Below are 13594 nucleotides of genomic sequence, written 5' to 3'. Positions count from 1 at the left end.
ATAAAAATATGTTAACATTCTGTAAAAACAAACAGAAAAAATCTTGTGAAACCAACCAAGAAACAAACAAAAACTCTGAAGTTTTTTGGTTTTTTTTTGTGTGTGTGAAACTAAAATTGGAATAGGAAGATAGGAGACTAGGCAAACTCATTTGCATTACTTGGTTATAACTGCACTTGACATATTTTAAATTTAAGTAATAAGAGACCATGTTACAACAGAATGTTTTAAGAGCCTTTTATGTAACTTATTACAATACTGTTTAAGACTGCCAGCAAACTCTTAAAACTCCTGGACACTGGCTCTCTTCCCTTCTGGCTTCTCTCCTAGTCATGTCTTGGCTGCTATCCAGAGCTGACAACTTTCACCCAGGAGCGATGGGAGATTTGTCTAGTCTAAGAAGGATTTTTGAGCCATCCTGGATTTTCATATCCAGATGGGCAAGGAGGAATCATTGTGCATACTTGGGTGATGTCATTATGCCACACATGCACTACAGCCATTAATTTTCTTACACTGGTGAATTCTGAATGTCCTTACTCAAATGTTTCCTACTGGAAACTGTAGTGTGACAACTTTAACACAAAAATTATGTTCAAATTTATGCTTAAGTAATTGATGCAAAAATACAGTTTCCAATTGTGTACTGTAGATCTGAGAGATTTACCATCTTTGTTAGTAACAAAAAGCAAACTGATAAAATGAGAATATAGAAGTTTCTGTTTTTTAAAATCTGCTCAGATAATTATGCTAAAACCTTCTGAATACTATTGGTTATATTATGACAATTTTTTTATCCATAGTGTCTTCCTACTACTGAAGGATTGTAATTATTTTAAAGAGTTTCTTCAGCTATTAAATTTAGATTCTTATAAGTAAATTTATCTCCCTTTAATGGGTTTCTTAGTGTCAATATTATGACTTGAAAGACCTTTTGACATGAATGGTTTTAAAGTAGGATTACATCAACAGATCATATTCCTTATGGATCTTGGAGATACTTATATAATCTCTGATTCCTTTAACTTTTAAAATAATATATAAATTTACATAACCAAATATATTTTTTTAATCCTACAAGTAATTAGAAGACTGAATAAGTTTATAATAAAAATAAAGAAATATCTCAGAAATTTACGTGTTATATAATTTTCATGTTTTTTTCAGTCTGTTGATGTTTTCAGATATTTGTATAATTTTGCAATTATTGTCTTACCACCATATATAAACTATCCTGCAAAAAACTGTGCAGAATACAGTACAATGTTAAAATATGACTCATTGTATCATAATGTATGAATATTCATTCTTGTTCCAAACTTTATGAAAACTTTCAAAATAGAATTTAGTTTGTATTAATAAATTGATATAAACCTATAGAACTTAGAATACAATAAATCATACGAAGGAGTTTCTTAGAATTTTGAAAATCCAGGCTTTATATGCCTCTTACATTTGTAATTCTTTTCTTTTCATCTTCTAAGTGGGTAATAGTTTTTTAAAAATCTCCATAAGCTACCTTTAAAATACTTAGGTTAGTAAATATTACAGGATGTTATGGTTTGCTAGTTAATTTTAAGACTAAATGAAAAAGTAATGTCTTCTTGAAAATAAATATCAAGTTGACTAAATATACAATACTTTACCTATCTACCACTAGAATAGAAATGAATTCCATTTTTATACCTTGTAATTTCTCTTAAGTATGTAATTGAGAAAGCACTAATTGATATCATGGAAATCTTACATAGCTATATTCTAACAGAAGTTGACTTTTACCATTTCACATGTTTAGATACAAAGATTTAATCTGTTATTTATAGATAAAAGTAAATCTGACCTTTTTGATAAAGAAATATTGTCAGTAGCCTTTGTATGTGGTTGTTCATCTGAGGGTCCATGACAGGAGAACTCTTCCCAGTTGAGTTTATCCTAAAAATGAAATGGTAAGATCCTGCTGATTGCTCTCCAAGATTCTTCTTAACGGGGGAACCACATGGTTATTCTTCATCTCCCACTTGTTCTCACCCTTCACTAGTAACCCAGCCACACCCCACCCCCACCCCAACATTGTTCAGTACTCAGCACAATGAATCATTTTCAAGTTGACTCATTGTGAACTGTCTCCCAGCTGTTGGAATGTCTGGCAGACATTCTTGTTTGGGTGAAGAATAACTGGCTGAAACCCAACCTGGATGAGTTTGATATAATGGTCTCTGGCTAAAGAAATATTGAGAGGAACATGTTTATGGCCCCTGAAGCCCCTGTTATTTCTGGAGTAGAACCATCCCCTGTGGCACAGAACTGAAAGTAAGGAATCAATCTGGATTATTTTCTCACCATTGAATGAAAAATTGCCTTAGAAGAAAATAGGCATTTCCAAGTTGTGTTTGTTTTTGTGTACTTTGTGTGCCCATGTGATTAAAACTATTCAAAACAACTAAGAATATTTTTACTGGTTCTTTTGAGAGTGTTGATTCGATGAGAGAAGCATTCTTTATTTAACAACATTCCTGCTTATGAAGGAGTTTCAAATACTACTGTAGGTATGTGAGTTTGCCAATCATATCAGCACAATGTTTAGTGATGCAGTCAACAATGTATTTCATAACAAGTCAAATAACATTGACCAGGTGTCTTTCTTCTTTCATCCTTAAGAGGAAATTTTGGAAGTAGAATGCCAGTGAGTTTAATAGTCATTCCTATTTTCAGAAAATGAAAAGCTTTTGTTACACAGGTTTTTTGTGTGTTTTTTACAGTACACATAGCATCAGATTTATAAAATTTCTTCACAGTTTCACATTTCCCATACCTCACTTCAAATATTAGCTTAAAGTGGTAGACATTACCAATATGCAAATTGGGAGTTTCAAAGATTTCACATACAACTGTTTTTGTCAACGTATTTAGATCTTCATTGCAAAAAGCAAGTCTAAGATATTATGGCAAATGGGTTTCTGACTTGACATGCTATCAGAGACTGAAAGGCATGCTAAATTTCCATAAGGAAATAAAGTTAAAACATATTTTATGATTTTATTTTTTGTAGCTATGATATTCTGGGTGTGTTAAAATCTTTTCTACTTAGTAACTGGGCATACTATACTTGGAGACATATTAATGCATGTCTGAACCGACAAAATGTGCTGTTTCCTGAGAGGTTCAGCACAGGTTGTGTTGGGAAAGAAAACGTAGGCTACTGGTGCAAGAGACATTAATCTAGCACACTCCTTTGCCTTTACTGTTATTCCAGAGCCAAATGGCAGCATCTGGAAAGAACACAGAAGGCTCCAGAGCAAGGCATGTTGCAGCCTCTTACTTGGACCCTTCTGTGTCTCTAATATGTCACAGAGAACCTCAGCTGTTAGAGGGCTGACACCTAGTACCAGCTGACAGACGACAGCGGGACCCTTGCCTTATGATGCTGCGCTATCTACTGTTTCTGAGTCCTGCTGTCTGCCAGATTTCCCAGTGTGGGCACTGGATAAAGTTGTTTGGGGGCAAGGGGAAGCTACTACTGTGTAAAAATAAAGAGTAACCTTGCCCCTAAGATAACCAGTTTATGTCTCTTACCAATTTTTATTTTCCCCTAAGCTTTGCACATTAGAACAGCATACCTACATGGATAGGATTTCCAATTAAGACACATTTCAACCAGTCTTCAGTCTGTAGAGCCTTAATTTTTAAGTTGAGATTGCATAGTAGCATTGTGGATATATCATGTTTAAACAGCATTTTGTTTCCATGCTTTGCAGAATAAAGCTATTATTGGTCGTGTTAAAAACTTGGCTGATACAGTAGTTGCTTTGGAATCGTTCATCGGTTCTGAGAGAGAAACCAACCCATTGTATAAGGATTACCATGGTAAGTCACCCCGCTGTAATGAGAAGAATATGTTTCGGCTGCTTCTAGGGAAGCATGCTGTCCAGTAGCCTGAATTTGATTTAGAGCATACTTATTAGATGTTCTCCATTTCTGGTCAATTTTACATGGTATTTTTATTTCCAAATACTTTAAGACTATAAACTATGATAATTACTTGAAAAGAGTCAAATTCCAGGTAAGCATGTACTTAGTCTGTTATACATTTTGTTTTCCCAGTGCCTTAAAATTGATTATCAGGCATTTTAATCATGTTAGCAATGAATATTATGTGAATTCAAACAATACAAGTTGAGCATCTTTAATCTAAAAATCCAAATCTGAAATACCACCAAGCTGAAATTTTTAAGTGGGTTTTCAGATTGTTTTAGAAATGCTCAACCAGGAAACTGAATGCAAATATTCCAAAATAGAAAAAAAAATACCTCCAATACCTGAAACTCTTCTGATCCCCACATTTTCAGGTGGGGGACTTGATCATTGTAGTAGTGAATAATAAGTTTTAACCCACTTATGTAGTCTGAGTATATATTAAGAATGGTCAACATTATTATTGTGGTAGTAAAATACTTCTATAGAATCCTGGGGTCTACAGTCTGATTAGGTTATTTGAGGTTTGTTACAAGATTGTGTCAGACCAGTTTTGTGACACTCTACCGTTTTTTTGTTGTTGTTGATTTCCATGTTAGGTTCTACCAAAAGAACATTGAAGATTGTAAGATACCTTATAGATAATAAGCCAGTGCTTGGAGGAGTCAGTATACAATGTTTAAAAACCACAAAGTAGAATAAGGAAACAATCGGGTGCTGTTTTAAAGCTAGGAAATATAAGCTCTGAACAAAAGCTGCCATAAGATAATTTGCCTAATAATTCTTTACTGCCATAAGTGTATGTGGTATATGCCTAATTAATATTACATGCAATGGATTTAATACATAATTTTCACTATCTTAGAAATCTATTAGCAAATCCTATAGTTAGTATTTTCATTTCCTTTTAAAAAGTTATTTTTAAAATTATCCATATTGAGCATCATTTATATGTATTAGGAGTTTATGAATTTAATAAAATTATATTCTTATTTTTTAAAAAAAATTACTCTGATTGAAACTTTAAGGATTAAAAGGCTATGATTGTTTGCACTGAAATCTGTGAATTGATCAATTATTACCTGTAGGATTTTGAGTGATTCTAATGTGCAGTGAACTTTCTGTTACTAAGGATGGCCCAATGACAGAATCATTCATTCTCTAAAGCATCCTGATTTATTAGCTAACTAAGCTCATGTAAGATTAACATGAGAAGAGTGCAGCTAAAAATATGGTGTACTTGTTTCTATAAGTACATTTGACTAAATGAGAGTTTTAGATGTGTAGGTAAATGTCTTCTTAAAAATACCTTTGCTTTTTCTTTAAGCAGAAAAAAATTAAGTAGGTATTTTAGTCAATTGTTATTGGAAGTGTTGTTTCAAAAGTAACTGGGGATTTTATCTTCTGATAAGAGAAATATATGACTAAACATTGAAACCCCCACACACAAAAAAGCTTGTACTAAAGAAGTAATGAAGCAATTCCATACATTTTAATAAGATTTATTTCCACTCATGTTTAGGACTCAGTATCTTTGGGCTGATGATTTTAAATAGGAGCTGAGTCAGGCAGGCAGAGGCACTGAAGAACTGTCCATGTCTTCCTCTGTGGGAAATGACCCCTTGCTTAGTCAGAAACTACATTAGGCTGCACAAAAGCCACCCTGTGCCCTTGTCAGAAAAAATTAGCAAGTGTTTCCACTGACAAGAGGCCAAAGCTCACAGTTTACCTAGCACTGTTCTAAAGCTCCTAACAGCTATATAAAGGTCTAACATCACAGGAATGAGTGTGTTGGGACGGCATAGGGGTTAATGTTTGATCCTTGAATGTGCTATGAAATGTAGTTTTCTTCAATGGTTTGTCCAAGTCATTAATAAGATACAAAATGAAATACTTTTCATTAGTGCTTCACTGGTTATCAGTAACCCATGAGCTTTGTTTTGCTGGCTGCTTACTGGTGCATTTAATAAAATAAGGATCACTCAGTGGTGCCGTGGGCAGCATGCAAGGTGATAGCCATATTTGCTTACTGTAAATACAAAAGAAAATCACATACAAACCGGCTGTAGTTTTGACAAGTATTAAGATCCCTCTTTACATCTGTACTTCTTTACGAAAGTGCAATTAGTTTTCCTCGCACACGAATTTCTGTTTATCTTATTCTGCTTGATTACTTGAGTATAATCACACCATTTGCTTCATTGCTCCTGGTAGTAGTGAGCTCCAGTTTTGAAAGGGAAGGATGCGTGTGTGTAAATTTGCAGGATTCTGCTGTAAGATTCTTTAATTTATCCATCTGATGATAAAGTTTTTCAGTTCTTTTGTTAAATTTCCTTTTCACAAGGTTTGATTCATATACGGCAGATCCCTCGGCTTAATAACTTGATCTGTGATGAATCAGAAGTTAAAGACTTAGCTTTTAAATTAAAAAGAAAGCTATTCACCATTGAGGTAAGAGAATTTCCATATCATAGCTTACAACGTTGAGGTAAATATTGTCTCCCGCTCTGTTTTTTTTAACTTCAGTGAAACTCTTGACATGTTTCCTACTATATGTTTTTTAAGTTCTTTTGGTTTAATATAACATTTACTGCATTTTTCTTTAAGTGGTTCATCATTAGAGTAAAGTAAAAGTGAATTTGCTTTAAATGTCTATGAAAAGTTAAGCTACTAACTTACATGATAAATATGACATGCATATTTCCAAGGCATTCAAAAGCATATTTAATTAAATGTTAATGAGCTGTGCTTACTTGTGTGTGGAATGTGAGTACTACCCACAATTGTGTATGACTGAGAGGATTTTTATCTACAGTCTAAAACATTTCTCTTTACTATTAGTGAAATTACCTTTCACTTTATGTGCTGAATTAAACAAAGGATAATTTACATGAATGTCTTTAAATTTTTTACACTCAAACTTTTCTTGTGACCTTTATGCAAGCAGTGATGACAGAAAATATTAGTACAAAAGATTTATTCCAACTTAATCTTGCTAAAGAGCAAATGAACATAGAACTATTAAGCAATTAGAGTTGACGTATTTATTAACGAAGTAAATGCTTGGAGGGAGAGGGCTTTTGGGTGATGTGATAGTTATCAGTATAGTTGGTGCAATTTTTTTTTTTAACGAAGACATAAAACAGCCAAGCAGCCTTGACAAACCATTTTGTTTAATCTCTTTTCAAATGAAAAGCTCTTAAGGAGACCACTTGTCTTAACTGCTTGAAACCATAAAAAGAGAGAATTGCCACCAATAAATTAGCATATTTTTAACTTCATCACCAAATGATGGTCAATGTGGCTTGGCGCTGCTTTGGTGTTTGGGACTTCACCCTTAAGTGACCACTTTGGCCCTTTTTTGACCCTCTGCCCTCTTTAAGCTGGCCACTTGATAAGGTAACTTAATGGTTCTCTCGCTTTTTCTCTTTCCCTTCACATTTTCAAGTAGCACTAACCTATAAATCATTGTAAGGGCCCTATCCAGTGACAAATTAATGTGCCCTCCTCCTAATTAATGGTCATCAATGTCCTTAATTATCTAATCCTATTGAGGGCAGTTAATAGTTAATCAGGCAGCCACTTCTTCAAGCAGGTCATCTCTGCAGGAGTGGTAGAAGTTTCTCATCTGGGGATACTCCCTTCAAAAGCCGGTTAAAGCCAAAAGAGTGAGAATGCAGACATGGTAACTCTTGAGCTAATTTGCTTTAGTTCTCAAAAGAAGCCATTGCAATGGAACTCAACACTAATTGTTTAAACATTATTTCACCTTCTCTAACAAAACATTGACTAATTTCTGGTAATGTTGCTTAAAACTTCCAAAGGGATAAAGTGGCAGTGTAATGTCACAGGAAAAGCATGCTTATCTTTTCCTTTTACCTGGAACGTGTGATTTAGTGGAAAATGAAAGTCTTCTTTTGTCATGGGACACTTTCTCCAAAATCAATGTTATGACAACCAGCTCTGAAGTATCATTTTATTATCAAATTAAGCAAGGCAGCTCCCAATGAGGGGGAAGATGTGTGAATGTGTTTGTTCTTTCTCTCCTGTCTCTCTTCCTCTCTCTCCCCATTTCTATCTGTCTGTCTCCCTGGGGTTGGCTAGAGATTGAGGAAGAGAAAAAGTAAAGCATTTACATAATGCCAAGTAGGACCTCTCCATTGAATAACTTCAGATTCTACTAGTGACTGCATTTTACCATAGCTGATAAAACATCTTTTCTTAACTATACAGGTTTTTGCTACATTTTCTCTTTTCCCAACATGGTAAACTAGGAGAACCATTACAGTTGGCCAGCTTATAGTTTGGAAGCAATACTTCAAAATAATACACAAATAGATGATGCTTTTTAAATATAGTTGGTCAAATCTTGTACCTTTTTTGCTTAACCTGATGAGATTTTTCTTTTATTTTTAAAGAAATATGGGCAAAACACATTTTAAATAACTCACTGACTTATGCCATAATATTCAATGTGGTGGTTAGAAAAATATATAAATGAAGGAATTAAACCTAATAGGAGTACATATAGATATAATTAGAACAGTATAAAATCATGATGCTTACCATTGATAATGTTTTAAATAGTACATTTTAAAATACATATCCAAATAGATAGCAAGTCTTTGGTTGTGTATTATAGACTGGGGACAAGAGTAGAAATGACCAAAACATTAGTTCAAGGATTCCTATATTGGGAAAACAAATCACTTCTCAAGTGCCCATGTCTTGTGCTCAAGAAATCATTGTTTTTGCTTAATGGTCTATTAGTGTACTGTACTAATGTACAATGTACCAGGTATTGAATCTTCTGAATTTCAGAAGGAAACGCATAAATAACTTTTTCTAATCCCATGCAGGCAAATTCGTTACATGTTTGAATTTACTCCGAGTCTTGTGGTCTCAAAAATGGTGATTCGTGAAAATGAGAGGCAAAAGAAGCAGGCAGAAACCCCCATGTCCATTTTTAGGGTGGTTTTGTCTTTAATCTGTTAGCTACTACCCTTTGTATCTATGAAAATTGTTTTTTTTGATTAATAACTACCAATGGTCTATAACATAGAATACAACTTTAGTATGTCCTAATTTCTTTGAGTGCTTAGAAGAATACAGTAAGTATTTTTTTCCTTCTTGCAGCATGTGTTGGTATTATCTAGATTCAAGTGGAAATGCTTATCAAATAAGAGTTAATTTTTACTTAAACCTATAACCATTATGTTCTGTAAATTATTACTCATATAAAAACCAGAGAAGAATCATATGTGTGCTGGTGACTCTGTTAGTGACACTGTAACGTGCTTGATTCACCATAGTACATTATTTATCTCTTGACTTCACCCAGATAACAGTTACCTAATCTTACCCAGCCTCCATTCAATCATAACACACTTTTATTGAACTTTGATATGAGTATTGAGTGGTACACTGGCTTATTAATGTATGTAGTGTATAATTGTTTTAAACAAAGATTTTGCTAACACGTAGTTAGCAAAATACAAACTTAAAATACAGATATATCTTTTTCATGTGTATGTGTATCTAACCCAGAACTAAGGACAGGGTCATTTACTTAATAGGTATAAAATCTTGGCTGGAAGTTGTATAGTTAATTTATAAATACAATAGACCTTGTATTCAAGTGACCCCCCACACACTGCTTGTTTAGTTAGAAGATTTAGAACTTGAGTACATAGCTCTACTTCCATACTGAAGTAACTACTACTATTGTTACAATTTCTATAAGTTTTGCATGTATTAATTTTACATTTGATTTTGATTCAATTTTAACATTTATAATCTTGAAAAACTACTAGTATAAATTCTACTAGTATAATTTTCTGAATGAATGATAAAATATTATTACAGAGCATGGTAACTGAAATACACAAAAGACATGTACTATTTACCGCCAAATTTCACATAAAGTTAAAAGACTTAATATATGATTTAATTGATCCAAAATAATGGTAGTCATTCTATTTCTGTAGACTAACTGAATACTGAGACTGAAAGATGTCTCAGTAAATTGATTTTACTTATGATTATTTTATGACATTTTGGCCCTAATTCAGAACCTCTCTAATCACCAAGATTTTTTTTTTCACAAGCTAATATTTTTTAGGAAGTAGCTATTATTTCTGATATATTCACTTAACACATGGATTTCTAAATATTGTTACCAGACTACTAAGAGACGTCAGTGTAAATTAACTTTATAATACCTATGGTACAGCTTCATTTGATTCAGAGGATGTTTATTTAAGTGTAATATTTGAAATTTTTACTTCTTGGAAAAGCATGCTCTTACCCTAAAAGAATGCTAGTCAATGTTCAGCAATATGAAGTGTTCTGTAACATCTGTGTCCTAGCGTTCTTTCCTTCCTTTTGTTTTCAATGGCCTCCAAATCTTAAGTAAGAAACAAAAAATATGTGTTTTCTGTATCTAGACATAGTGAGAGAAGTGGTTAACTTGCTTGTCAATTCACAGATTGCCATCAGTAAAAACCAACAGAAGAAAAAGTGTCTGCCTTGGTAAGGTTACAGAGTTGTAGCACCATAGGTCCTGTTGACAAGGATGCCCTCTACAAATATTGGCTGCCATTTAGATTCATTTTTATCCTTAGATATACTATAGTCCATTTAAAAAAAAACACCAAAGTTTAACACAGGCATCTGTTCATCTGGATAAAGTATTTTGTCAAAAGTAAACAAAAGTTGGCGTCGCTTAACAATGCAAATGCAATTTTCTATATATTTGCACTTTAATATATTCAATCCTTTACAATACCTATATGTACACTGTAATTCCCAGTGATGTAGATATAGAGTAGTGTCACAAAGAGTTCACAGAATCTCCAGAAATCTCTTTAATACTGTATATTTCACATGCCGTAGTGACCCTATCAAATGCATGCCACCTTAAAGGGAACACGGTTTTGAGACTCTTTTTAATCCTATTTCTTCCCACTTTGGAATCTTAATTAAAAGAGATAAGGAAAAAATCATTTAACTAAATTATTGTCTTGAATCTGTAGCAAAAGGTATAATCCGCAATTGGGCCAATTAGCAAACCCCTTAGTTAGCTCTGCTGTGGTGAACAATTTGATTAGATCTGACACCATCATGGTTCCCACTGTTTTGCCAGGTATGATGGTCAGACTTCAAAGAGCTTGAGGCATCAGCAGGGCAAGGTTTGGAGGCCAGCTTAGGTCCGGTTGTTAATCTCTGTGCTAAAACCACAGCAGCTCTCACACAAAACAAGCTTACACGACACAATCATGCGGTATTAAAGTTAGGGCTGAGTCATGCCAATTTGCCTTTGATTTTTTGATGATTGACCAAAGATGGCTACATGACTAGACACATGCTAGAAGTATACTGATTAGGTAAGTTCCCAAAATATTTGAAGTATTTTTTAACTTCTGATATAAATGTTGTGAAAGCTTATTTCCTTTGATCAAACCTTCCAAACTCATAGTACTTTATTTGGGGGGGGGGGTGGGAAATGATATTTTTTCCTGGCAGCCTAAACACTAGCTTTTCACTATTTCATATAAATTTGTCTTTACATTAGTTGTTCTTTAAGGAGAGTGTAAAAGAAAATTATGTCTAAGTGGTATGCTTTTATTAAGTGCATGGAAAGAAAAAACAGTTTTCCCTGCGTCATTTATGTTCACTGACAAGCTTTCTGAAATTTCTTTATAACAATTTTGCACTGAAATATTGAGGAAAGTGCCCTTCCAGCATGTGATTACATAAGTGTTCTTTTTTTCTGCGTTCTGATTTGTTGAAATATTGCAGTAATGGTGACATGTTTCCATTCGGAGAGAAGCCTGAGGCTGCTTTAGCATTATTCCGAATGATTGAAGCTGCCATCTTGCTGACTTTTCCTTAGGCAACATAAGGCCTGTTTGCTTTAGTGGTCATTTCACATACTTACTGTGAGTTTGGCTGGCAGAACATCTTTGCTTCATTTGAAAAGGAAAAGTAAATTCAGGTTTGGCTATTATATACCTTTAAAAGTTTCTGTATAGACACCGGCATCCAGAACGCTAGACTTAACATGTATCATAGCCAATGAACCCTATTTGTTACATGTGATTAAAATATCTTACGCTGTCTTGCCTGTCAATAACCTTCACTTTATAGGTTGCACTTAGATCTAATATTTCACATTGCACTGTTTCACTATTCTTATTTACTAATACGTGTATTTTACTCAGGAAATACAAGGAATGTATACATTTGAATAACATGATACCTCCAAAAAATGAATGTCAACCATAGAGAATCTGGCTGATAGTCTTCAGTAAATAAGTCTCCGATAAAAAAAAAATATATATATATATATACACACACACACACACACACACACACACACACACACACACTCTGGCATCTGTACTGTATTTGTCCTGACTTTGAGATCAGCATGTTTCAGACTCAGTATTGGCTGAAAATACAAAGGGAAAAAGGTCTCCTCTCCTCCTTCCTGAATCTTGTAGACACGGACTTTAATTTATGTGCTGTGGGGTTTGGCTTCAGGAAGATCATATTGCAGGAATCGAAGAATTTTTTTATGGAGGCTTTGTAGAACTTCTGTAGCATACAGTTTACACAATACTGTTGGAAACACTTCCTCCCACAAGATCCCTTTTAAGACAGACAAGGAAACAAAATGATGGTAAATCACAGCTATCCCATTTCCTCACCTAAGCACTTTGTGGAAGTATCTGGAGAGTGAAAACATGTGCTTTGCAAGTATGTCTTCCAATATACATACAGTACTAATGCTTAACAAATATGTATCTTTGAACTTTGTGATACAGGTGACTGAGGATATCTTTGTACCTAAAATGTTCCAAGGTTAGTCCTGATTTGTTTCTTTGCCTAGCAAATGTCCATGGTGTTCCCTCTTCTGATTCTTTCAAATGACTTTATGTGGCATTTTGGTTATACGTTAGCTATCTCACTTTTCCTCTTCAGTGAAATCTGATTGGCCTTAATGAAATATTCATTAAGTTACTAAGACATACCTTATTTTAATTTTCAGTATAATACTTATATATTACTATATAGTGGTTAATATCTGGTTAAAATCAATTTTTCATCTGTTAATCTATTTTTTCTGTCTAATTTGCCCTAGATATTGTGTTAGATGCTTTCAAGAGTTGTTAACATTTCTTGTTCTTATCTGGTCCTCATGATAATTCCTCCCATCCTTGCTAATGCACACATCTTACTGTAAAGTAATATGAGAAATTACATCACATTTCCAAAATCATGTATCTGTGGTTATGGCAAAAATTGAATCCAGATCTTCCAACTGCTGAGCATAAAATACGCTAGAAAATAGAGATGCCCATCTTCACACAGAAACTTCTGTTATTAGCAAAAGAAAATAAGGTTTTCTAAATGTTTAACAGGGTCCTGGAGCTATTGGAAGTGTATTGCTAACATTTTATCATAGACCTCACAACTACTGTTTGCCATTATTACCAACATTTTACGAAACAAAACCTTAAAGTTCAGAGAGATCAAGCAAGACTTAAGTCAGAATTAGTAAGTAGCAGAAATGACATATGAAATCCCTTTTACTTGCAAGTCTTTGTTCTTAACTCTG

General features: G+C 33.8%; 1 protein-coding gene across 1 annotated transcript in view; it reads left to right on the top strand.

The window, feature by feature from the left end:
- Positions 1-13594, top strand: part of ELP4 (elongator acetyltransferase complex subunit 4) — a 224632-nt gene that overhangs the window by 99950 nt on the left and 111088 nt on the right. Inside the window, exons 8-9 of the mRNA XM_058663218.1 lie at positions 3756-3864; positions 6317-6423. Of these exons, the coding sequence (XP_058519201.1) occupies positions 3756-3864; positions 6317-6423 (216 nt within the window). The remainder of the gene's footprint in view (positions 1-3755; positions 3865-6316; positions 6424-13594) is intronic.

Source organism: Ochotona princeps, chromosome 4, assembly GCF_030435755.1.
Source record: "Ochotona princeps isolate mOchPri1 chromosome 4, mOchPri1.hap1, whole genome shotgun sequence".
NCBI classification, from domain to species: Eukaryota; Metazoa; Chordata; class Mammalia; order Lagomorpha; family Ochotonidae; genus Ochotona; species Ochotona princeps.
The sequence above is the reverse complement of the archived record's forward strand: the minus strand, read 5'-3'. Positions and strand labels throughout refer to the sequence as shown.